The 27271-nt window shown below is 40.9% G+C and overlaps 1 protein-coding gene across 2 annotated transcripts in view; it reads right to left on the reverse strand.

Annotated features, from left to right (window-relative positions):
* The window catches only part of PPARG (peroxisome proliferator activated receptor gamma), a 171704-nt gene that overhangs the window by 54285 nt on the left and 90148 nt on the right, over positions 1-27271 (reverse strand). For both annotated transcript variants that reach the window (XM_036737819.1, XM_036737818.1), the window contains 3 exons: positions 17552-17779; positions 15400-15569; positions 8643-8781 (listed from right to left, as the gene is read on the reverse strand). In XM_036737819.1, coding sequence (XP_036593714.1) covers positions 8643-8781; positions 15400-15569; positions 17552-17771 — 529 coding nt within the window. In that variant the 5' untranslated portion in view covers positions 17772-17779. The remainder of the gene's footprint in view (positions 1-8642; positions 8782-15399; positions 15570-17551; positions 17780-27271) is intronic.

The raw sequence follows: 27271 nt of genomic DNA on the forward strand, positions 1-27271 counted from the left end.
TTGAGGAAAGTAGCTACTCAAGCTGGAGGTCAGATCAGTGGGGAATGTATCACCTTGGATGTACCAGCGCATGAGACCATGTGGCATACAAAAAGGGCTAGATTTACAACAGTCTGGTCAATCAAATGAAGCAAAAAGCATTTGTTAAGGGATTATCATGTGCCGGGCTAAGCCCTGGGGATGCAAAGAAAGGCAAAAATCATCCCCGCCTTCACATTCTAATGGGTAAACAATATGTAAATAATTAAGTACACAAGACATGTGCAGCGAGGAGATCTGCAGTCTGACTCTTCCCGTAACATTTCATGGCTGTGAGACCATGGACACCAGACCCTTCATAACCTGCCCCCTCTACTTTCCTAGGGTTGGGTTGTTTTTTTTTTTATATATTTTATATCCTCCTCCCTTCCCCTCCCCTAATGCCCGTGACATTGGCTTCCTTACTGTTCCTCACATAAGACACTCCATCTTCAGTCTGGGCATTTTCTCTGGCTGTCCCCTATCTCCTTCTTCTTCTCTACCTCCTGGCTTCCCTCAGGTCTCAGCTAAAATCCCACCTTCTACAAGAAGCCTGTCCCAATCTCCCTTAATTCTAGTACCTTCCTTCTGGTGATTATCTTAAATTTATCTTTTATATATCTTGTTTCTACATATTTGTTTATATGTTGTTCCCCCCTCCCCTTAGATGGTGAGCCTCTTAACAGTGAGGACTGTCTTTTGCCTTTCTTTGCATCCCCAGGGCTTAACCAAATGCTGAATACATAGTAGTCACTTAATAAATGTCTACTGACTGACTGATGAGACTTACCTTCTCTGAGCCTCATTTTCCTCATTTGTACACCAGGGCTAACTATTCACATAATACTGCCTCTCAGGGTTGGCATGAGGGTCAAATGAACTAATGCAAAGCGATATCAGCTGTCCTTACCAGGTATAAACGTAAAATAACAGGACTTGATTTTTTTGCACGGGTCAGCAAGGGGTCCTGAAAGTAGTTCTTCATGGGATACTCAAGTTGGGTCCTGAGTAATGGCAGCCTCACTGGGAGTTGAGTGCATAGGCTTTCAGGGATATATAATTCAGTAGGCCTTGCTTACCTTCTCCATCAAAGGAAACACTCAAACTAATCTTATTACTTTGTGGCCACACCTTTCAAGTCAGTCACCTTGGAAGGAGGCTCTGATAAATTACTAATTGAGCGTACAAAAGCTGAGTAGTCGCAGACAAAGAGGTCCTGTTTGTTGGTTTTTTGTTTTTTACAACTTTATAACCTTCATTTAAAAAAAAAAAAACTGGGTTCTTAACTCTCTCCCTCCCTTTCACTCCTCCCTCACTTCACATCCTCCCCAAGCAATACGATACTAATTATACACGTGAAGTCATGCAAAACATATCTTCAGATTAGCCATGTTGCAAAAAAAACCAAACAAAAAAAAAACAAGAAACATAAAGAAAGTGAAAAAAGTATGCTTCAATCTGTACTCAGAGTTCATTGGATCTTTCCCTGGAGGTGGATTGTTTGTCGTGTTTAGAAAGGCAAGTTCATAGAAGAGACACCAAAGCAGTGAGCACAAGTTTAAGCTACTGGGAACCAATCTGAACAAGTCTAGGCAACTGAACTACCCTGTGCCTTGCAGTCATTTGCTTTGTGAATCTAGCCTCGTACAATAAGCACAATGAGAATGTTTAATATTCTGTAACTGATAAACAAAACCAGTGACTTAATCAGGTAACCCAGCAGTATGGGGAGTCGCACATATCTCAAAGATGGAGAACTAAAGTCACCCAAAGTCAAAGTTTCCATCTGGTAAAGAACAAACTCTAACAAACAGGTAGCAACATGTAAGGATACCTTGGCAATTATGTGGCACAGTGGACAGAGCAATAGGCTTGGAGTTAGGAAGACCTGAGTTCAAATCCAACCCGAGACTCTTACTAGCTGTGTGACCTTGGGCGTGTCATTTAATGCCCATTTGCCTTAGTTTCCTCATTTGTCAAATGGAGGTAATAATAGTACCTACCCCACTTGTGAAGATCAAATTGAGATAATAATTGTAAAGTGCTTAGCAAAGTTCCTGGCACATAGTAGGTGCTTAATAAATGCTTATTCCGTTCTATTCCACATGGTTTCTGACCTACAAAGATTGTGACCTTCACCACGAACTCTTTCCAGAAGTATGCTGAGATTGATTATTTTTTGTTCAGGAGCCTTGGACACAGAGCTGCTACTGCTACTTCCTCCATGAAGAAGGGAGATGAGTCTTTACAATTCTCAAGCTGGGGTTCATAAATTTGTTTTTTAAATACTTTGATAACTGTATTTCTTTGCATGTGTCATGTAATTGATTTCCTTTGCAATCTTCTGTGTTCCATTTTATGCATCTAAAATAATATTCTGAAAAGAGTCATTCAGATTGTCAGTGGGATCCATAACATTAAAAGATTAAGGACCCCTGTTCTAAAGGTTTTCCGACGGTATAGTTCTTTGGTCTCTGGAACAACGAGTCATAATTTAAATAGTACCCAACACTGAAAATGCCAAACTAAACATTGTGTTAGTCAGTCAATAAGCATTTATTAAACACTTACTATGGGCCAGGCACCATTCTCCATATATACTCAACACTTTGCCTTATCTGTACCTTTACTCTGTGCTAGGTGCTGGGGATACAAAAAACCGAAACAAAACAACAAAATAAAAAACAAAAAACAGGTCTTGCCCTTGAGGATCTTATAGTCTAATGAGGGAGACAACATGCAAATATCCATATGCAAACAAGGAATTCCAATCAAGAGGAACATATGAGTGAAAACACAGAAGAAAGAAAACACGGTATTTATGGGGAAGGCAAAATAGTTTTATCTGTGGATGTGGGGAGATGTGAGAGATAAAGATGGTGTCAGACAGTGGACGATCTTGAATAGTAGGAGGGGGAATTTGTACCTTCAACTGCAGGCAACTTGAAGCCACAAAAGGTTTTTTGATTAGGGGAATATCTAAATGCTTTCATAATATGATGACAATCAAGGTGAATGGGAATCCTCACCACTGTCTACCTGGAACTGTAGTCAAATGGCATTCTACTGGCCATTGCAATGTATCTTACAGGAGCCTCTAGAATTCTGGAAATCTCTCTTTTGGGGGGGTTATTCCACTATCGGGATGATATAGCAAATGTCGTCTAGACCTATAGACCAGAGGTACTTTCTCATGCACAACTCAATTCAGTCGTTTCTTTTTCTGTGCAACAAATACATTCTTATAAGAACCTCTGAGGATTCATTTTCTCAGATATGTTTGAAATCTTTTAAGTGGCAAATTGCACAAGTCTTTTATGTTATGACATTTAATTCCTGTTTTTCTCTTGACACTGCCAAAAAGAATGAGAGGAGACTCTTCATTATGACTCTGTCTCTCTCTTCAGAGATTCTGAACTGAGTTTTTTTACATGAAGTCATTAAATGACTGGACTTTCAAGTTCATAATAACTTTCTTTTACTTTTCTGGGCAAAAGAAAATTATAGCAAGAATTCTATAAAGGTTGGGTTTTAGATACTGTTTGCCTCCAAGCAATAGGAGATAGTTTTCCCATGAATATGTAGATGACATACTTTTTTTTTTCTTAAAATAAAAAAAAACTAAAACCAAACAATGTTAAAAGAGAATTTGGCCCGCTTTCCTTAGCTGTCTCAGTGATAATGACCTTGAAGTCAATGATTTCCCCACAAAGATGATATAAGTTTATTACAACTTGGTTGCATCACCTGAAATATAACCCTTGACTTGGAAGCCAGGGCCTTGTGCTTTATGAGGCCTACAAGTGAAAAGGAAGTTGATGGAATTAAATCAGCAAATTATTTTGCAATGAGAGCTAACAGTTGTATACCCCTGCACAGCAGCTGCAGGCATTGTAAAGACAAGTCAGGCCGACCTCTTCTCCTGTCCCTCTATCCCTGGTGGCCCTGACCTGAGTTTGGGCCTGCCCATAGGGTCAGTGGTTACTGAAAGCCTGTGCTGATTTGACTGTGCTGGGTATCCAGATGAAAAGTGGGTGGAAAAAAAGAGTATCACCCATATATTTGAAAATCTAGACTCCTATAGAACAAAAAATCTGCATTAAGTGACTGATTTTCCTCCCTCCCTACCTCTTAGAAGACGTTTTAATCTGAGGGTGATGAAGTTCAGGTTAGTGACTGGAAACGTCACCTTCTGATCTGATCAGATTAAATTTGCAAAGGGGTGAAGAATGGGGGAAAAGAGTCTTGACAAATGGGCATAATAATGGACTAAGGTCTCTGCTTTGTCTCTACATCCTGGCATTTAACATTTGATCGTAAAGTGTCATAGTAGATAGAGTGCTTGGCTTGGAATCAGGAAGAACTGAGTTCAAATCTTGCTTTAGACCTTTCTAGTTGCGTGACCCTAGGCAAGTCTCTTGGCCTTTCTTGGCCTCAGTTTCTTAAAAATGGAGATCATTATAGCACCTACCTTACAGTGTTGTTCTGAGAATTAACTGAGATAACACATATAAAGTGCTTTGGAAATCTTAAAGTGTGGCATAAGTGCTGGTCAATGTTATTGTTTGTTCCAAAATGGTTTTGGAAGAAATGAGCTAATTTATTTGCAAGTAAATGTTTCAAATAGGCCTATCTTCCATGCCTGGACTGAAGGAGGCCTACAGTTCATAGAATCATGAGGCCCGTCTGGCATTAGGCATCTTTTAAAGCTATTCTTTGTTACAGCTTGTCAAATCTGAACCCATAATGATTAGCAAATGATATCAAAGACTGAAATATTTAGAAACAATGGTTATCTCTTCTATTTTGAATGCAAGCTGCTCCTATTGATAAGAACATTACAGTTGATCCTTTTTTAAATTAAATTTTTATTTTTGTTAATCAACAAAAAAATCTGTGCCTTTTCTCCCTTCCTCTTCCCTCTCTTCCCAATCGAGAAAGGAAAACAAAATTCCTATTACAAACATGTACAGTCAAGCAAAACAAATTGCTCCATTGCCTATGTCTAAAAAAAAGGTCTCAATCTGTACTGAGTCTATCACCTTTCTATAGTTGATTCTTAAATCTCTTTCTATGAATAGAGTATTGATAGGGATCTGAGGCACTTACCTCTAATCTAACGCAATTTAATAAGCATTATTAAGTGCCTTAATTTTCATTCCCCAATAGAATGTGAGCCTCCTGATAACAGCAAAAAAAATTGGGGGGGGGGTGTTTGCCTTGGTATCTCCAGTGTCTACACAGTCCCTTGCACATAGTAGGCACTTAATATTGCTTACTGAATTAAACTATGTTCAACCATTCAACTAACAACTATGTTAGGTGATGGAGATAGAAAATACATAATCAGACATGCATACTAACATATGTTCTGCCTCCTTTTAAGGTTTCCCTGAAGATAAATTGGAAAAATAAATATGAAAGCATTTTGAAAAGAAATGTATTAATGATATGTAATGTGCTTCATTAGAAACACCCATGTGGATAGAAAAGTAAAAGGTTTAGAGAGATGTATTATCAATACTAATACATAAAAAAGTACTTAAAAGCTCAAAAGATTATATGAATTACAGCCATTATTATTATTATTATTTGTAATTTGGGTGTGTTATGAGAAAAATAAGGGTTGAGGAAGAAATAGCTCCCTAAGCTTCCTTAATAGGTAGAGAGGAAAATGTACAATTAGTCTAAATTCTGATTTAGATCAAAACTTATAGTTCCAACATAGAGCCACCACTTCACCATAATGAAGAGGCAAAGAACACATCTTGTTACCTGGGGAGATATTGCTGTGAACATCTCTCAAGGACATTTGTAACACATAATTAAATCCTCCACCCCAATGGACTTAAGCCGTGACAATATAAAACCCCTAAGTTTCCAAAGATAGACACATATTCAATCCCATGAAAGAAGAGTTTACAACATACAAAAGTTTGACAACCACTGCCCAAATGAAAAGTGTCTCATTGATTGTTTATACATTGATACACACACGTGTGTATGTATGTATGTATGAAGGTATGTATGCATATATTTCTTAAATTTGGCCCACCATGGATCAAATTGCTCACTGTGGTAAATAATGGTCCCAAGCCCCTTCATGATACAGTGAAAAGAACAGCAAGTTTGGAGTCAGAGGACCTTGCTTTAAATTCTACTTCCACTATCGACTGTCTATGTTACCTTGGACAAATCACTCTGCTGCTCTAAGCCTCAGTTTCCTCATCTGTAAAGTGAGGAGGTTGGAATAGATGACCTCTGAGGTCTCTTCCAGTTCTAAATCTATGAATAATCTCAACTGGGCCCTCACTGCAGCAAGGCAATCCTTGTACACCTTCCTGATTAGTTTGCTCTGCCATTCACCACAGTGGCTATCCCAAACCTTTTCTTCCCTCCTCAAGTATTCCACAGCATCCTCCCCCCTCTCCCTTTTAGGTTAGTATCTCTCTTCATACTTCATTGAAAAGTTAAGGTCATTTAATAAGAACTTTCTCTTCTTCCCTCCTCCTTAAACTCAGAGCCCTCAGCCACCTTTGGTCATTATCTTTGCCTTCATTCCTGTCTCACAGGTAGAGGTGGTTCTTCCTGTCAAGGCAAATTCCTTACAAGCTTTCTTGATTCTATCTCATCCAATCTTCTCCAGTAGATTGCCTTCTCTATCATCTCCATTCTTATCCCCAATCTTTCCCTATCTCCCGGCTCCTCTGTTGTCTACAAACACATCCATGTCTCTTCTCTTTCTTAAAAAAACCCAAACCCTCACTTGCTCCTACCATCCCTGGAGCTATCATACTAAGTCTCCCTTCCTCCTTCTTAGGTAAACTCCTTGAGAAAGCAAAATACATTTGCTTCCTCCCCTTCCTCTCAGTTGATTCTAAACCCTCTGAAATTTGGTTTCAAACCTCCTCATTAAAGAGAAATTGTCCTCTCCAAAGTCAACAATGATCTCTTAACTGCCAACTCTAATGGCCTTCACTCAGTCCTCATCTTTGTTGATCTCTCTGCGGTCTTTGACATGCTTGATCTCCTTCTCCTATCTGGGGTTCTCTAACACTGCTCTCTCCTGGCTTTTCTCCCACCTGTCTGGTTGCTCCTTATCCTTCTCCCTTGGTGGATCTTCATCCAGGTCATGATTACTAACTATGGGCATCTCCCAAGGCTCTGCACTCAGCCGTCTATACTATTTTGCTTGGTGGTCTCATCAGCTCCCAATATGTTTAGCTGTCATCTCCATGCAGACTATTCCTAGATCTACAAATCCAGAGCTAACCTCTTTCCTGAGCTCCAGTTTCATATCACCAACTGCCTTTTGGACATCCTTGAACTATACATCCCATAGACATCTCAGACTTCAAAACAGAGTTCATCATTTCCTACCCCCGCTCCCAATCTTCCCTCTTACTGTTGAGGGCACCACCTCTTCTCGGTGACTCAGGCTTGTCAAGGTCATCCCTCAATTCTCTCTTGCTCTCACTCCACTTATCCAAACCACTGTTAAGTCTTACTGTTTCTAACATCACAATTAACCCATCACATACAGGGTGTCCCAAAAGGCTTTAGGCAATTAGCTAAAATAGCTGTGTAACCCTTTCTCTGCCCCAATGCAGGTTTTCATCACCTTATACCTGTATAATTTGTAAGTGCTTTCTGGTTAGCCTCCCTTGTTTAAGGGTCTCCCTTTAACTACCAAAGGGATTTCCCTAACCTGTAAGTCTGTCCATGTCAGAAATACCTGCCTCCCCTACCCAAAGCCCCCATCTGATAAATTTAATTGGCTCTAGGACTCAATATAGAAACTCTCTGTTTGGCATTCAAAGCTCTTCAAAGTCTGGTCCCTTCCTACCTTTCCAGTCTTGTTCTATTTTACTACTCAATACGTGCTCTGTGAACCAGCAGCAGGGGCCATTCCCCATCATGTCGTTCCATCTCCAATCAATGTGCCATTTCACTGGCTGAACCCCATGCCTGAAATGCCATCCTCTCTCACCTCTGCCTACTCACCTTCCTTGGCTTCTTTCAAGACTCAGCTCAAATCCCACCAAATGCAGGAGGACATTCTCAGTCTCAACCCTCACCATCTCTAACCTTCCAACAACTACCAACTTCCAACAACTGCCCTCTGAAGTGACCTTTCACCTACTCTGTGTATTGTGTTTGTCCTTTGTTCTCAAAGAGGACCATGACATCAGGGAGATGATGACATGACTTGCAGTTGACTTTGATTTGAGTGAGGGAGGGCTGTGCAAGGTCACCAGTCTCACTTTCTCCTCCGGAGCCATCTGGGCCCAGTGGCCTGATATTCACAGGATGACTGGAGATGGCCCAGGATGCAATGGGAGACCCTGGCCCTTTCAGGCTAAGACCTTTTCAGGTTCTCACTTTGAGTGAGGTAACATATATTGCATACATACATAGTTGCCTGCAGTTAGCCTCCCCGTTTAGAACGTGAGCCCCATGAGAGCAGGAATTATGTTTTTGCCTTTCTTTGTATTCCCAGGGCTTATATGTCTGGCATATAGCAAACACTCCATACATGCTTACTGACTGAACTGTGTGGTCCTATTTTCACACAATACTTCCTGTGTAGTAATTGTTTTGTATTATGTTAAAAATACACTCACCATTATGGGACATCCCCACAGCAAGGCACTTCTGAAACCTGCAGTACTGACATTTATTTCTACTCTTCTTATGGATCCGACAGTTAAGGTCACACCGATCATAGATCAGTTTCAAGCGGATTGTCCTCCGGAAGAAACCCTGCAAAGGGACATAGAGAAGAAGTTCATCTTACAAGGTGTCAAGGCCCCCAAAGGGATGCATGGTGCATGGTCTGGTGGGACACACACTGGTTTGATTCCTTGTTCTACCTCTACTACTAACTTGCTGTGCGAATTTACAAGGGTCCATTTAGGTTAAAGAGGGCAAAGGAAAATACACAAACAATAGACTAGGAACTCAAGAGAGGACCAGGTTTGGGTGCTGGTTATGTGAGCAGGAACAAGTCACTAAATATAGTTCACCCTCAGTTTGCCAAGCTATCAAATGGGCAGCTAGATGTCACATTGGATAGAGCACCGGATCTACAATCACAAAGACCTGAGTTCAAATTTGGCCTCAGACATTTATTAGGTATGTGATTGTGAGCAAAACATTTAATGCCTCAACTGTAAAACAAGGATCCTGACAGCACCTGCCTCCCAGGGTTGGTGTGAGGATCAAAAGAGAGAATGTTTTTAAAGCATTTAGCATAATGCCTAGCATAGAGTAGGTGCTTAATAAATGTTTATTCCCTTCCCTCTCCCTATAAAATTGAGATAATAATATGTATACTATCTACTTCATGGGGGTAGCAAGGTGGCCCAGTAAATGGAGTGCCAGTCCTGGAGTCAGGAAGACCCGAGTTCAAATCTGACATCAGACACTTATTAGCTGTGTGTCCCAGGGCAAGTCACATAACCCTGTTTGCCTCAGTTTCCTCCTCTGTAAAATGAACTGGAGAAGGAAATGGCAAACCACTCTGGTATCTCTGCCAAGAAAATCCCAAATGGGGTCACGAAGAGTCAGACACGAGTGAAAATACTGAAACCTACCTCACAGAGCTATTGTAAGCCTTAATGCATTAAATGCATGTGACCTGTTACTACTACTTCCACAATCTTGGCCTTAGTGGTATATTTGCTTTTTTTTCTTCATTTGTAAAATGGTGGCTTGGATCCAGTGATCTCTAAGATCCTTCCAATTCTGTGCATATGACCATATTTATCTGGTCACACAGGCCTAGCTTCATCTTGGGCCTCCATTTGGTTTTCAGTCTGATGAAGAAAGGTTCTGGATTCGGTGTAATGAGAAGAAACCACCATGTAATCAGTTTAACCTCCCTGCAAATCATTTCAGCCACAGGCCCCATCCTTCCCAACAGCATTAAGCGGTCTGGCAAAGTTAGAGTGGTTCTATCCGAGGCCGTGATCGGGGCCAATAAAAATCCACATGTGGATAATTTTGAGGAATTCTCCACATTGCATAATTTCCTGCAGAAATTCATTTCATTTATTTATGCAGGAGGGCCCTGCATTACTGTAGCCCACAGGCATAAGAGCATAATAGGGAACAACATGTAAGAATTGACAGTATTCCCCAAGAAACCTAGCCCTGTTGTGGAGGCAAAAGGGAGAGCCAAGATTCAGAGCGAAACTCTTGGACACTTTCAGCAGCTCTGGGGGCAGGTGAGGCTGGACCAAGTGAGTTCTAAATTCCTTTCCTGTGCTAAGATTAGTCTAGTTCTCCTTGCATTTGGTCCAGGCCTGGGATTTCACTGATTTATGGAAGGGCTGGTGCAGAAACCACGTCTGCTGATGCAGAATAGAATGGCAGCATATAGAAACATATATGTTTCTCTTGAAACATACAGTCTTAAAGATTTCTTGGGGGTACTGAGAGGTAAAGAGCCTTGCCCATAGCCAGATAACTAGCACATGGCCTTCAAACTACAGTTGGCCAGGCAATCAATCAATAAGTATTTGTTAAGCACCTACTATGTGCCAGGCACTGTATTTGTTTCTGGGGATGCAAACACACTTATGTTTTCTTGGGGAGACATCATGTACACATTAAGTATAAATTGTGTGTGTATATATGTATATATGTATATACACACAGAGTGTACACATACATATAAATTATACACACACACACATACACACACTAAAATGAAAGGTGATTTTGGGGGTGAGGGGGTGGTGTTGGCTCAGAAAAAGCATAATTAGGGAGGAACCAGAAATTTCACATGATACTGGGAATATGTGAATGATCCTGAAGAAAAAAAAGTAAAAGAGTTATCTGGCAGCTTTAAACTGGCCAAGTTTATTTTCAACTGATGACTTATAAGCCTTATTTTTCCAAGCTGGGGTGAAGTGGTTGACAAATGAAATTGGTTGTTTCCAAAGTATTGGGACAGTAAAGGCTGAAAATCTCTCTGTCTCTGTCTCTGCCTTTCTCTTTCTCTCTATGTCTCTCTCTGTCTCTGTCTCTGTCTTTCTCTCTGCCTCTCTCCCTCTCTCTCTCTGTCTCTCTCTCTCTCTCTCTCTCTCTCTCTCTCTCTCTCTCTCTCTCTCTCCTGCAAGAATTTCTCCTTGATGGGCTTCTAATCTAATACAGATTTTGAACAGAAGGCCCTTCAAATGAAAGATCTGATACCCTGAACACTCCTTCAACTGGGAAGGACTTTGTACCTTGTGGAAAGATGTAAAGAACATTCTCTTATATTTTTTTTCTAATCTGCGGAATAAAATGAGCGTTTCCGTAACATGGTCTAATAAAAGCAGAACCAAGAGAACACTGTACACAGTGACAGCAATGTTGCTTTTTTTAATAGTATTTCCCCCCAATGACAGCAATAGTGTTTTAAGAACATTCTCTTTAGAAACTTTCTGCTTCTTGGAGGTAATAAAGTGGATAGAGCTTGGGGCCTGGAGTCAGGAAGACCTGAGTTTAAACATGACCTAGGACACTTATTAGCTATGTGAATCTGGGCAAGTCACTCTGTTTGCCTCAGTTTTTTCATCTTTAAAGTAGGATAATAATAGCACCTATCTCACAGGGTTGTTGTGAGGATCAGATGAGATAATATTTGTAAAGCACTTAGCATAGTTCCTGGCACATAGTAGGTGCTCAATCAATGTATATTTCCTTCCTTCCTCCATGTCCTATTTTGATCGTATGAATTAAAAAAATGTGGTCTCAGTTCAACTCAACCAACATCTATTCAATGCCTACCATTTGGCAAGGAAAGAAAAATGAAACCAGACATAATCCTGGTCTTTAGGGAGCTTTTAATTTAGTCGGGGAGGCTGAGGGGAAGAATATGATAAAATAAATTGGGATATGACAGATACAGAAGAAAGGTCAGAGGACCTTGGATTTAGAGCTAGAAGGAAAATTAGGGCTCACAGAGTCCAACCCCCTCATCTTACAGTTAAGGAAACTCAGGTTTATGCTGAGGCACAGAAATAGGGATACTGAGGCACAAAAACGTTCAGGGACTTGCTCAGGGTCATACCGTTATTAAGTGGTTGAGGTGGGTAGGATCTGAACTTAGGACTTCTTGACTCCAGTCCAGCACCCTCTTCACTGTACTTTAGCTCCAAGTGCCCCGAGCTTTGGAGGAAGGGATCACAAAGCTTGGGAGGATCAGAGGAAGCCTCCATGAACGGGGACTTAGAGGAAGGGAAGGACTTTAATAGTTAATAGTAATGTCCATGGAGGCAATCACTCTTGGCATGGTAGAGCATATGTATAAAGGTGGGAAAGGAGGCAGAAAAGTCCAGTGTAAGACCTGAAATTACCTGAAAAAGGTAATTAATTTAGTTTCCCTGGGTCATATGTGTACACAGGGAAGAAGTGTGACATGAGACTGAAAGGAAAGGTTGTCACCAGATTGCGGAGGGCCTTGAATGCCAGGCTAAAGAATGCATATTTAATTTGGTTAGCAATTGGGAGTCACTGAAGGTTTTCTGAGCATATGAGCACTAAGTGTATAGGGAAGATTATTCATGAAGTAGAGTAATGGGTGAATTGTGAATGGGAAAGTGTGGAGATGGGAAACTGGTGAGAAGGCTATTAAGATGGTGGAGGTAAAAGGCATTAATGGAGAGCTTAAATTGGGAATGAAAAGGAGGAGACTGGCAACAGGTATCACATAGGGAGGAATCAGCAGGATTTAGTAGCAGGTAGGATTTGGGGAGGGGGGTGAGGGAGAAGGAGAAGTCAAGGATAACTGAACTAATGAGCCTGGAGGACTGGGAAAATGGTGGTGCCATCGATGACCAAAGGCCCTTAGGAGGGGAAGGACTTATCAGTGAGTGAGATCTCTGCTCCTTTTTACCGGGTGGAGCTCACTGGAATCCAGCACCTCATTTCCTTGGAATTGATCTGCTCTTGTGACAAGGAAAAAGCCCTGCTGCACTTTCTGCTCCATAAACTTGGATCCTTTTCAATGGCGACAAGAGGAAAATAAAGCCTGAGCCCCGGATGGCAGAGGGGTGCCAAGTGCTGTTGAGATCTGTTAACTCTACTGATGGTAAATGGAGCAGTAGAGTCAGGAAGACCTGAGTTCAAACCTGGTCTGTGACCCTGGGCAGATCACATAACCTCTTTGCCTCAGTTTCCTTATCTGTAACATGGGATCATAACAGCACCTACCTCCCAGGGCTGTTGTGAGGCTCAAAGGAGACCATAATTATAAAGCGCTTAACACAGTGCTTGGCACAAAGTAAATGCTATATATTAGCAGTTATTATTATGACGATTAATCTTCCAAAAAGAATCACTCTGAGATTACTATCAAACGGAAGAAGGATTAGATTTTTTTCTGCTTGACTCCGAAGGGTAGAACTAATACAATAGGCAAAAGCTGCTGAGAAATGAATTCGGATTTGAGAAAAGGGGGAAAAAATTCCTAAAGTGGAATGGTAGGGCAGCTAGGTGGCACAGTGAATACAGCACCGGGCCTGGAGTCAGGAAGACCCAAGTTCAAATCTGGCCTCAGACACTTACTAGCTTGTGTGATCCTGGGCAAGTCACTTAACCCTGTCTGCCTCAGTTTCCTCATTTGTAAATTGAGCTGGAGAAGGAAATGGCAAACCACTCCTGTATCTTTGCCAAGAAAACCCCAAATGGGGTCATGGAGAGTCAGCTACGACTGAAATGACCAAACAACAGTAGCCAAAATTCTCTATGACTTCAAGCAGCATCACAGAACTTCAATTTAGAAAAGCATCATGGATTGAATGAGGAATGAGGAAGAACTGGGTTCAAATCCAACTTTGGTAATTAACTGGATTATTGGAGGTAAATCTACTCTGCCACTCTGAGCTTTTTTCATCATCTGGATGGAAAAAGGGAACAATAAAAGAAGCCACCTTCCACTGTTGTGAGGACTAAAGAAAAAAGTCTATGTAAGAACCTTTCCTGGACCAGATAAATGTGAGTCATGGTCACTATCACCATGCTTCTTCATTCCACAGGGGGGCAAAATGCTCTGAAAACCCAAGTATCAGTTCAAATAGCAATTTATATTCCTCTACAAAGTTCGTTTCGAGGAGTCGTTCTGTACTGTAGGAAGTAATGGCTGGAAGGACCTTTAGAAACCATAGAGTTCAATTCCCTCATTTTACAGATGAGGCGGGTGAGGCCTCACCAAAAAAATGTGGCTTGCTTGAGGTCATAAAACTTCTTAGCAGTTGGGTCAGACCCAGAACCCGGGTCTCCTGATGCCCAGGGATGGCAGCCTGATTGTATAAATGTTTACAGTTTTCAGTTTCTTTGTCTTTTCTTCCATAGAATATATTTTTGATCTTTTAATTTAATTTAATTCGATTTAACTTTTAGGGGGCAAGAGAAACAGCACTTATTCCACAGGGGGCTTATTCATGTTCAGTTTGCTCCAAGTACTGACAGGGGGTATATGTTCAAGTCATTGTATTTCTCTGCATTATTCTATTCCAAGAATATTTCCATGAGTGATTATTGCAAAAGAATGCACATGGTGAAACGTAGCTGGATTCACACGCTTGTCAATAAGGAGACAGAATATTACTTGCTTTAGACAGCTAGATAGGAGTTTATAAAATGGAAATGAGATGGCTAGATTGAATATTAGACTTGGAAGAAAAAATAGTAAAGTTTTTGTTCTGTGTATTTTTCTCCAATGGATGAATCAATGTTTTTGTTCTTTGTAAAGTACTCAAAACTTAAAGAATAAGCTCTTTATGAAAAACATTTGCAGTTGGGAAGACAAATGGTAAAGCCTAACTCTTCATCCGACGGTGCATAAAAAATAGATCTGGGTTCAAATCCTGTTGCTGTGTTCTCCCTACATGACTTAGGTCAAATTATATAACCACTTGGAGTCTCAGTTTTCTCGTTTGAAAAGTGAGAGTATTGGACTAGATGACCTCTCGGGTACCTTTCAGCTCAAAATCTCTGATTCTGTGATTCCTTCCCTTCTATGGTTGCCACATCCCATTCTGGTGCCAGGAATACAACAAGAACTGAGCTTCAGATCTCAACGCAAAACTGAGACCAATGGGCTCATTCTGCATTTTAGAGATTAAGAAACTTCCAAAATTTTACTAAAAAACAATTTCTTTTCCTTTTTCTCTACATTGTATTATTTTCTCTGTACCTAAAAAGACACTTTTCACTGTACTGGCAGCCATTACTGTGGGTCTGCTTAAAGATTTACCGATGGAATCAGGATAAAGGCCATAGGTGATCATGTCAATGTGTCCCCTGAAACATCTCCCTCAATGTGAGTAAAGCAGAGAAATGATCAGAAAGGTCTTTGAAGACAAAGACAAAAGAGGTCACCATTTTTACCTTGCAGCCTTCACAAGCATGTACTCCGTAGTGGAACCCAGAAGCTTTATCCCCACAGACTCGGCATTCGATGGCCATAAGGGAGTTAGAGGATTCTTCATGAGGCTTATTGTAGAGCTGACTTTTTTCTGAATAATAAGGAGGGGATGGAGGTTCCACTTTGATAGCACCTGCACATGGAAGAATATTGAAAAGACCAGGTTTTTAACTGGAAGCAAATGCTAGAAGGGGCACAGGCACTTGGTGGGGGCGGGGGGAGGGGGTGGGGAGGGGAGGGTCACATAGCCTAAAACCAATGTTAGCATGCCAGGAATAGTGAAGGTGATCCTGCTGCATGTGGGTAATATTAGTCTTTTGTTACAGTATTAACACATTCTCCAAGTTCAGTAAATCTGGAGGCAAAGAAGCTAGTAGCCTTTATATAGGTTTTAAGGATTTCGAACTCCTGGGATCTGGTCTTTGAGCTTAGGATGGAAGTGTGGGAGTAGATGCTGCTAGAAAGAGTAAGGCAAGTACCCAATCAGGGAACTATAGTGCTAGGAAAAGATTAAGTACTTGTTGGGTTGGGGATGGGTTGGAGGGTTGATTACTATCTTCAAATAAATGAAAGGCAGTCATGGACTTGGAGGTTGCACTTATTCTGCTCAGCCTCAGAGGGTAGAGCTAGAACTAGGCTGCGCCCAGTATAAGGAAGATGTTCTGAACAATTGGATCTATCCAAAAGTAGAATAATGGTTTCAACCAGTGACTTTCACATCATTGAAGGTGTTCAATCAGAAGCTTGGATTACTACTTGTTGGGAACTCCTGTTCAGCCATGAACTGGATTACATGGCCCCTGAGGTTCCTCAGAGTTCCAAGATACTATGGTATATCTTGATAAGATTTTGCCTTTTAGATGTAGTTTGAAATCATGTTTACAAGATAAACCCATTACATGGGCTTCCCAGTGAGAACGGAGCAGGTATGCTTGACTTAGAGGGACATGAGATCAATTAGCTCCCAACTACTGCAGTAGGAGACATAGTTTTAAAAATGATTCTCTCGAGACAGAGTATCTCTGAAGAGTAAGCAATTTATTACCTTTCTACCAGTAGAACCAGGCCCATTAAATGGTAGCCTCAATATCTAACTAGAAGCCACACAGATAAATCTATCCAAGTATAAGCTAGAAATACAGGAAGCTCATAAATTCTCACTAATCACCAGAAGATGTTTGTTAAATTGAACCGAAATGAGAGTGTTGCCAACTGCAGTCGTGGCTTTACAAATCTTGCCTAGAAGCATACACATTTAGAAAAAAGAAAAGTCAAGAAAATGTGCTTCATTTTGACAAGGCTATTCTAATAATATTCCAAAGTCACTTTGGAAAAAACACAAGACCTAGAAACACCTTAAAATCTTCTACATTTATTTTTGTGCTAGAAAATAAGGTTTCAGTGAGACCTATAGTATTTTCAGGATGAGTAAAGCGAAAATGGGAAACTTAGCACAGTATAAATAATAGCTAGTATGAGATATTTAATAAATACTAGAATCGTTTACTTATTAACATCTAAATGGTCAAAGAAACTCAAGAGGCTAGGTCTCTTTAGGCTGGAATACAACTGGCATTGTAGGCTGAATTTGCTACTGGCCAGGAGGATTAATTAAAAAGGTGTATGAAGGGGGTCTGAAAAATTAAGATAGATCTTAGTGCATAGCGCAATGCCTAGCACATAATAGGTGCTTAATAAATACTGATTGATTGATCATAAGAGGATCTGAGAAAGCATGGCCTTTCAGTAAAGATCAATGATTTCAAAAGAGGTGAATGAAGTTCTGACACCTTTATCTTCGGTCTATTGTGGGAAGGAGGAGCTACAAACAGTAGAGGGTATCTGGTTTAACAAACTGCTTTTTAAAAATGATAATCCTGTTTAAACATCTAATCTTAACCTTTAACCACATGGGAAAGTTAAATTATTCATGCCTTTTAGAATTATCTTATTCACAATTCTTTCCCTTCCTAACCCTGAGCTGAGATGACCTACTGGGACACCAGGAATTCTGATGCCTGTTCCATTGTGTCTATCTATGGGATAGAAAGTTCTAGATAGAGTCTAGCATAATCACTATCTAAGTAATGTGAAAAGTGAAAATAAAGTTCATACTTGGGCACTCTTGGAGTTTCAGGTCATACTTGTAGTCAGGAACCATTGGGTCAGCCCTGGTGAATGGAATGTCTTCATAATGTGGGGTGGAAATGCTGGAGAAGTCAACAGTGGTGAAGGGTTTGATGTCAAAGGAGTGAGAGTGGTCATCCATGACAGACAGATCCATGGAGCTGATCCCAAAGTTGGTGGGCCAAAATGGCATCTCTGTGTCAACCATGGCAATGCCTGTAACCAAAAGTAAGAACAATGATAACAGGTGTGGCATTTAGAACTGAGACCTAGAGCAAAGCAAGCTACCAATGAAATGGCTCTATGGGAAGGGAGTGGAGGGAAGGGGAGGCAAGGAGCTTTGATAGTGATTTCTAGGTAAACACAATAATAGAAGCCTTATCTTCAGTAGTACTTTTTCTTGATACCATTTTCCACATTTGAGTTGGAGGGAAGAGGTGTTTAACACCTTTACCGTGTGGTCTCAAGACAATCTTAGAACCATAAGGTTGTGTACAATATTTTACAAACAGTCTTGCTCTCATTTACCTTTAGAGATTGAAACTTCTACCACTCCACCAATATGGGCCATTTATAGTGAGCACAACAACAACCTTATATCCAGAAACTCCTTTGGTTTCTCAGAATTGAAGGCCCTAAATACATCCCCTGGGGGACACAAAAGGTAGATTAGTGTCCAGCAACATTCTTGAAAAGTGATTTGTGTCAGGGAGAAAGAACACTATTTAGAGACACCCTTTAGGAAATCTTTTCCTAAGAAGGCTAGATTTGACCTAGTCAGTCAACAAACATTTTAGGAATGCTTTGCATTGTACCAGACTAGAAATGTAGAAAGGGGCCAGACTATTACAAGTTTTCAATGTGAAATAGAGTTTGCATTTGATCCTGGAGGTGCCTGAGGAGATCCTGGAGGGGTATGTGTGTGTGTGTGTGTGTGTGTGTGTGTGTGTGTGTGTGTGTGAGAGAGAGAGAGAGAGAGAGAGAGAGAGAGAGAGAGAGAGAGAGAGAGAAGGAGAGGGAGAGAGAGAGAGACAGAGAAAGGAGAGGGAGAGAGAGAGAGAACGCTTTATAAAAGTCATTTAGGTAGCCGAGTGGAGGATGGTTTGGAGTGGGAAGACACCTGAGGCAAGGATACCAGTTAGAGGGCTTTGCAATAGTCTAGGTGAGAAGGGATGAGGCCTTGATGAGGGTGGTAATTGTGTGAGTAGAAAGGAGACAGATACAAAATACGGAGAAGAGAGAAATGACGTCAGACTGGCTCCATAGGCTGGGAGACTAGGAGGACGGTGACGCCCTTGACATTATTAGGGAAGGTTGGAAGAGAGACCCAGAATGTAATCCTGGCTACAGCACCAATTTGAGTTTCCACATCTGTGATATGGGGATAATGATATTTCCACTGTGACTGGCTGTGAAGAAAGCACTTTGGAAATCTGAGAGTATTCTATAAGTGTGAGCTATTATTATCCCCTAATGTGTCTGCAACATGGACTCTAGTTTTCTTAAAGAGAAATTGTATATTATTATTAAGGTCAGAGTTTTCCTTTTACTAGCTAGTAATAGTTGGCATTTATATAGAACTTTAAGGTTCTCTCATTTGATCCTCACAACAACCCTGTGCTATTATCATCCCCGTTTTACCGATGAGGAAACTGAGGCCTCGAGAGGACAAATGACTTGCCCAGGGTCACACAGCAATTATGAAGTGTCTGAGGCAGGATTTAAACTCAGGTCTTCCCATATCTAAGTTCAGCGTTCTTTGCACTCTGGCTGTTTCATCATACCTGCCTTTTGAAGTGTTTCCTTGAACAAGTTAGCCAAATGTGGGGGACAGTGAGGATGCTTCGGAAACAGATGTCATAAGAACTGAGGGTTATGGAAGATGAAAATCTAGCCTTGCATTTTTAGAAGAAAGTTCTCAGTGAAGAAATTGCTGATCCTCCCAAAGCCCTGGGAAGCAATGCTATTTAAATAAGGCAGAACCGAGCTGCCTTCCCAAGTTTTCTGCTTGGGATGTTGGATGACACATAGCCTTCTAAATCTCTGATGAGTAATCACCACTGGTGAAATAAAACACAGAGGCAGGCTCGATTCTGAGCGTTTAGCATGGACTTATGACCCACTCACTGCAGTCTGTTAGACTTTAAACCTTTATACAAGAGGAATCTGTCTGACTTGGTTTACTTAGAACCAGCTTATACTATTTAAGAGTCTTGCCAAAAATGTCAGTCAGAACAAATTTTAAATTTTAACTCTTTTGTCAAGGATTCGGGGAGGGGGCTGGCTTTTGGTGCTCTGAAATTGAGGGAGGAGCGTGACAGGAGGCAAAGAGGGCATGGGCTCTGAGGGGTGGCATTGCTAGTAGCTACAGCAAGAGGCCATCGGTGCACAGTGAGAGGGATGGGGTGGGATGGCTCCACATAAGAGGAGCCCTTTCATGGCCCTTCTTTGAAAAGGTACTGAAGCCCATGGACCTCTCCTCAGAATAATCTTTTTAAATGCAAAAATAAAAATCTTGGGTTACAAAAGGAAGCCTATGATATTGAAAGAGTTATCAAAATGAACAACACTGAGTATGTGGACCCCAGGAGAAGAATCCCTGCCTTGCATTAAGTGGCAACAAACATATCCCCTGCACCTTCTCAGTGATGAAAAGGTTTAAGAAAGAGGAGGAAACACTCCCTGACCTTGGTGGAATAAAATATTCCATATCTGGAATGATCTGTGCCTGACAGCATCTGAATAGATGAGAAATGAGCAATATTCCAGAGACCCTTCTCCTATGTAGTTATAGAGAGGACATGACACCACGGTCTAGTGGGAAAGACAACGGGGTGGAGGCAGAGCCAGAGCTAGATCCCATTGGGTTCTAGACCTTCCGAATGTCCCCATCCTCCCTGTGAGCCTTGGTTTTCTTCATCTGAAACCTAAGTTTGTGGGATTTGCAGATCTCTGGGATCTCTTCTTGCTGCCACACACCAGGGTTCTTTGATTCCATCCTTAATTCTGACCTACTTCAATTCCATGAGCAGCACAGGACTTGTTCTGAAAGGTTAGGGAACAGTCATGCTAAAATAAGTTCAAATTGGGAGTCTTTATGAAATAAACAAAGTTCCCAGGAGCATTTATTTAAAAGAAAAAGAGAGACAGAGGGAGAGACAGAGACAGAGGGGGAGAGAGAGAGAGAGAGAGAGAGAGAGAGAGAGAGAGAGAGAGAGAGAAAGAGAGAGAGAGAAAGGAAATTTGAACATGCTACAGTGGTCCCAGGAGGAGATATTGGGCACTCACACTGTTCACATGTCGGAATGTCTACACAAACAAGAACCCAAACAACCCCAAGTTATCTGGATTACAGTGTAAACAGTACAGGAAAGGGGAATGTGTGTTGGTGATGGCTTAAAGGTCATCTCTCTCTTTCTCAATGACATCTAGAGAAAAGTCAGTCCTCTAAATGATGGGAACTCATCAAAAGACATCTCCCTTTTCAAAACTCACTTCCACGATGCAGCCTAAACCTACAAGCTCTGCCATTCCGATCCCTCTACCAACTCCCTCCAGTTTCCTATGGGTCCTCCCTCCACTGCTTTGTTCACTCATTTTGTATATATAGGTATATATTTCAAGCCTTCAAAATACCCACGCAAAATTCTCCATGCAGCCCTTCCTCTTTACTCTGGGACATCCTGACCCAAACAGTATTACACCATGGACCTCAGTCACTGAGAGGCACAGAGATTCCCTGGACGTTTTTATTTTATTTTGATTTAGAGAAGGGTCCAAGGAGCCTGCTTCTAATTTGGTCTCTAGAGCTCAGTCTTAGGGAATAGGAACTGGTGACAATGTTGATTAAAATCTTTTCATTCCTTAGCAGATAGTTTCATGAATGTCAGGGTCAAACATATTCATTGCCCCATGGCCAACCTTCTGGTGATGCACCTCTCAAAATTAGATCAAAGTGCATGAAAGGAAGGAACATGAGCTAAGGTATGGTGGAACAGGACTGTGAAGGGCTTGAAAGCCAAGAAAAGGTGCTTGGTCTTTAATTGTTGAGCATTGGGGGAAAAATTGACAAACCAGAGTCTGTCATTGTCACCAGGACCTAGCACGTGTGCGCTAGGGGCAGCCACATGGCACAGTGGATAGAGCCTAGTTCAAATCCATCCTCAGACACTTTACTAGCTCTGTGACCCTGGGCAAGTTACTTAACCCTGATTGCCTCCAAAATAGTAAAATAAAGTACATGTGCTTAGGATCACAGAAACAGGATATTAAGAGTTGGAAGGAACCTTAGAAATCATTCTTAGTGAAGCACTGAAATGGTGTCCTGGCAGAAAAGATATGAAAAAATCAGGGTTAGAGGAACAACTGGTTGATAACTAATATACTTGGCTTAAACCATTAAAAAATTTTAAAGCATATTTAGTAGAATGGAACAGGAAACAGTTTATCCATAATACAAATGAATAAAAAGTGATCTGAAATGGAATAAGCATCTTTGTGGTCCACATGATATGTCAGACACTGTGCTAACTGCTTTGTACAAATATCACCTCATTTGATCCTTGTAATAACCCTGCGAGGTAAGTGCTATTTTGTGGTTTAGTCCTGTCTGACTCCTCATGACCCTATTTGGGGTTTTCTTGGCAAAGATACTAGTGTGTGGTTTGCTATTTCCTTCTCTGGTTCATTTTACAGATGAGGAAACTGAGGCAAACAGGATTGCACAGCTAGCAAGTGTCTGCAGTCAGATTTGAATTCAGAAAGATAAATCTATCTCTACCTCAATTTTACAGATGGGGAAACTGAAGCCAACGGGGTCACAACAGCTAGCAAGTATCTGAGGCCAGATCTGAACTCACGAAGATGAGTCTTCCTGACTCCAGGCGCAGCCCCGTCTCCATATTTCCATTTTATAGTTGAGGAAAAACAGAAGTTATGTGATGTGCCCAGGATCACACAACTAAGTGTCTGAGACTGGATTTGAACACTGGTCTCCCTGACTCCAGACCCAGGGCTCCATCCCCACTGCATTACCAGTTACTTCTGTTAAGTTTGGTTAAGCTTTACTATTTTCCAATAACAAGAATCAGTGTTGAATGTTATACATAAAATGTGAATTTGGGCATAATTCCACCATTAATATGTATTTTAGACAGTCTCTCAGACAGTCATAGATGGTCTCTATGTTAGCTAGGAATAGGATGCAACAAGATGATTTTGGCTTTGCTAAGTAGGTGAGAAAAGAAAACAATCCACCCTGTGCCCTCTAAGAAAGCATTCTTCCTAGATGGACATTTCTCTCCAACTGCCTTTTCATTTTTCCCTCCTCCATGCAGCCCTTCCTCTTTACGCTGGGACATCCTGACCTAAAAGTATTACACTGTGGACCGTAGTTACTGAGAGGCACAGAGATTCCCTGGACATTTTTATTTTATTTTGATTTAGAGAAGGGTCCAAGGAGCCTGCTTCTAATTTGGTCTCTAGAAAACATAAGCTACCGTTTCTTGCCAAACTGTAAATCGAGTAGGTGTTTTCTGTTACTCAGTGCAATTATCCATGAAGGGACAAATGAACAAAATATTTGCATGAATAACAGGCCCCTTTCTTAGGGACATGTAACCATGTCTCAACTCTCCAGCTGGGCGACACCGATCCTTGTTGCATCAGGGCATTGCCCAGCGTTTCACAACCTTTCAATTTATTTCAAGCAGAGAGACTGAAAATAACATTTTTTTTCCGCCTTGCAATGAAGGGTATGGGTTTGTGCCATTCATTCTGGACCATCAAATTTGGCGTTAAGCTATATTATGGCCAATGAGCAGATTTTTCACAATACACCAAGGTACGATAAATTTCAAGTTAAAAAATAAAACAGATTCTCCAATCTGATAGGCACCATCATCATTTGTGAGAAATTGGGAATGAAGAAGGGGATGTGTGGAGAAGGGGATAGTACATCAACCCGGAAATTAAGCACCAGAATATTATGATTTGGTTCCTTGTTTCTTTGTAGGAAATAAACTAAAATCTCCAAGCCTTTTCTGAATTCAGTGTATTTTGCCAAAAGCACCTAGTCCTGTACTTCCACATCATTAAAGGATGCATTGTTAGCTCCTTTGTTGATAAATGCAGAGCAACCTGTATTGAAAAGCTTTTAGTGAAAAATGGTGATTTGTTACAGGGGCAGAATTGCATGTTAGGAAAAAAAAACCAAACGCAACTGTGATTGACACCTCCAAACCCAGAGGAAGTGACCTTAAACAGTCACTTATTATTATTGCTTAATTAATTAGGAGGCACTGATCCCATTAATTTTCATTCCCTGGCATACTCCTAAATTGGTTTTGCCTTTATGGCCTCTTACTCATACTAGAGAGCACACACTCATTTCTCCAACTCCAATTTATTCTAGCTTCCAGTTCATCCCAACCATTCTGCTACATAAAATAACTTTCCCAGTCACAATTGTCCAGCTTCTCTGTCACTGTGTGCGGTGAGGCCCAGAGAATCGTTAAGGGAGCTCAGAGGTCATTAAGCCTAGTCTTGTCAACCTTCGTATGACAAAATGGAGATCTTGAGTGATGAAGTGATGGTTCAAGGGCACAGTGATACACTTCATAGCAAAACAAGATCGAACACCCAACTTATCTGATCTGGGTTTGAGAATTGGCTCTGCCACCCATGAAGTCCCCTTTCCTACTTCCCATCCTTATGAACTGCGTACACCTCTAGCTATTAGTGTCTCTTCCTAAGTCAACTTTCCATCTATTCTGTATTAATCTTCTCTGCACTGATTTATATTCTGTGTCTTCCCCATTAGAATGTAAGCACTTGAGGGCAGAAACAGTTTTTTTGCTTTTTTAAAATTTGTATCCTAGGGGCAGCTAGGCGGTGCAGTGAGTAGACCACTGGCCCCGAAGTCAGGAAGACCCGAGTTCAAATCCAACCTCAGACACTTGGCACACTTATTTAGCTGTGTGACCTTGGGCAAGTCATTTAACCCCAGTCTCCCCCCCTGCCTTGCCCCCTCCAAAAAAAAAGACTCCAAAAAAATAGATTTTAAAATTTGTATCCTAGTGCTTGGGACTTAATAGACACTTAATAAATATTTGTTGATTAGTCAATTACTTACATAGAAAATAAACTATAAAAGAATACTTTAAAATGATATAACCTTATAAATGTATTTATGTAAATTATTATTTTAAAATGAAAAAAATTTAAAAACTAAAAACTCAGGAAATGGGGGCATTTTGATCAATTAATCTTTCTGGTTAACCGAAGGTTGTATCAGTCTCTTTTCCTCCTTAATAAATACAGTATGATATATTAAAACCAAATTGGGTTATGTTCTGTCTCCCACCTCCATGACTTCACAGTGACTATATCCCACGTCAATAATGTTTGCTTTCTTCATCGCTGCCTCTAAAAGTTGTTATCCTTCCATAGATCTCATCTCAAGTGTCATCGCCTGGTTTTTTCTTATCCCTCCTCCAGTTAATTTGTATTTATTTATCTGTGTATAGGTTGTAACCACCAGGAGAGGACAACTTTCTCAAGGGAAGGGGCTTTTGGGTTTCTGTCCCAGTGCCCCTGGGGCCTAACACAGTGTCTTGGTGAATTATATTGAATGAAGGAGGGCTCTGCAGTACGCTTGAAAATCACCATTCTAAATGCCATTCTTGGTTTGGTAGTTATAAGGATTGCCATTGCTGCTGTTCAGTCATGTCTGACCCTTCGTGATCCCATTTGGGGTATTTTTTGGCATAGATACTGGATTGGTTCGCCATTTCCTTCTCCAGCTCATTTTACAGAGGAGAAAACTGAGGCAGACAGGGTCACACGGCTAGTAAGTGTCTGAGGCTGGACTTGAACTCAGGAAGGTGAATCATCCTGACTCTAGGCCCATAAGTCTAGATATAGGCAGCTAGGTGGCACAGTATACAGTGTGTTGGATCTGGAGTCAAAATCTGAGTTCAAATCCTTCCTTGGACTCTTACTGGCTCTAAGTATCCTGACCTTGGGCAAGTCATTTAATCTGTCTGCCTCAGTTTCCTCACCGTAAAATGGGAATAATAGTGGCGCCTACTTGTCAGAGTTGTTGTGAGGATAAAAGGAGCTAATATTTATTTTTAAAAATGCTACACCAATACTGGCCATCATCATCATCACTATAATTATTAAAGAAATAGGAAATTGCATTGAATGTGTACTGCTCTTAGCATACACCTTGTAAGTTACCTTTTAAAACATAGCTCTGACATTAGCCCATTATAACGCCCTTTCCACTCTCCCCACCGTGGAACAGAAGGAAAAAGGTGGAAAAGGGCCAGGTTGAGAAAGGCTCTAAATGACAAATAAAGGACCTCATATTATCCCAGTGATTTCAATATTAGACTCTAGGTTGTTAGCGTAGTTACGCACAGTAAAAACAAAACAAAACAAAACCTGACTCTAAGGTTCACAAATTGCCAACAAACAGAGGGATGGGCCTTAGAGATCAGCGAATCCAATTCTTTTAATTTTTGGATGAGGCAACAAAGGCAAAGAGAGGAAAATCTACTTGTAAACGGTGGAGCAATTTGTTGTGGTTTTCTGCCTAGTTGCTTCTTTCTCTCCAGTTGCATATGCTCTCACACAAACATACATACGTGTATACTCACATACACGTATACTCACACTTGTGCGTGTACATATAAACACACACATAGGTACGCGTGTATATATATACGTGTGACTGTTCTGTGAATACATCGATGCAATTTGTCTGACAGGTAGAAAACTCCTTTTTTGGAGCCTAGACCTATGATTTTATCTGTGTAGGGAACTTCAAATGTAGCTGCTGTGTATAGCTTAGAGCAGGGGTGGGGAACCTGCAGCCTCGAGGCCACATGTGGTCTTCTAGATCCTTGGGTGCGGCCTTTTGATTGAGTCCAAGTTTTAGAGAACGAATCCTTTTATTAAGGGGATTTGTTCTGTGAAGTTTAGATTCAGTCTAAGGGCTACCCTCGAGGAGAGCTGGCCTTGAGGGAATGGCGGAAACAAAGGAACCAGAAAGGCCAGCTCTGAGCCTTTGGGCAGGATGGACACCAAAACCGTTTGATACACGTGAGAGCCAGTTCTACTTTTAAAGATCCCAAGAAATGGAAATTTCACAATCTCCCTTGTTCACCCATTCCCAGATTAAACAACTTCAATTGCCAGAACAGTCTTCATTAAGCCTAAACTAATTTTTAAAAAGTTTTATTGATGCTCTTTTTTTAAAAACATCACTGAAACTTCTGAATTGCTCCCCAACTCCCAAAAGAACTCTGCCTTGTAATAAGTAAGATTGTCAAGACAGAGGAGCATTTGCTATGTTGGAAAAAGTATGCCCCGTTCTGCATGTCAAATACTCCACCTCTCTCCCAAGGGGCAGGAGTCATGCTTCACCATCAGTCCTTTGAAGTCAACATTGGTCATTGTATTAATCAGAGTTCTGAAGTCTTTCAATACTTCAGTGTGGTTCTTCTGTAAATTGTTTACTTACTTCACTCTGTATCAGTTCATAGAAACCTTCCCAAGTCTATTCTAATTTCTCTGAGTTGCTGTTTATAGGCCCTCTACTCCCTAAGTCAATTAGCATATTTTGCATATTTGTCCTTTTCCATATATTGTGGGCCCCTGAAGACTGTTTTTAAGCTACCCTTCAATCACCTTTTAAATATG

The sequence above is a fragment of the Trichosurus vulpecula genome, chromosome 9 (assembly GCF_011100635.1).
Source record: "Trichosurus vulpecula isolate mTriVul1 chromosome 9, mTriVul1.pri, whole genome shotgun sequence".
In the NCBI taxonomy this organism is placed as follows: Eukaryota; Metazoa; Chordata; class Mammalia; order Diprotodontia; family Phalangeridae; genus Trichosurus; species Trichosurus vulpecula.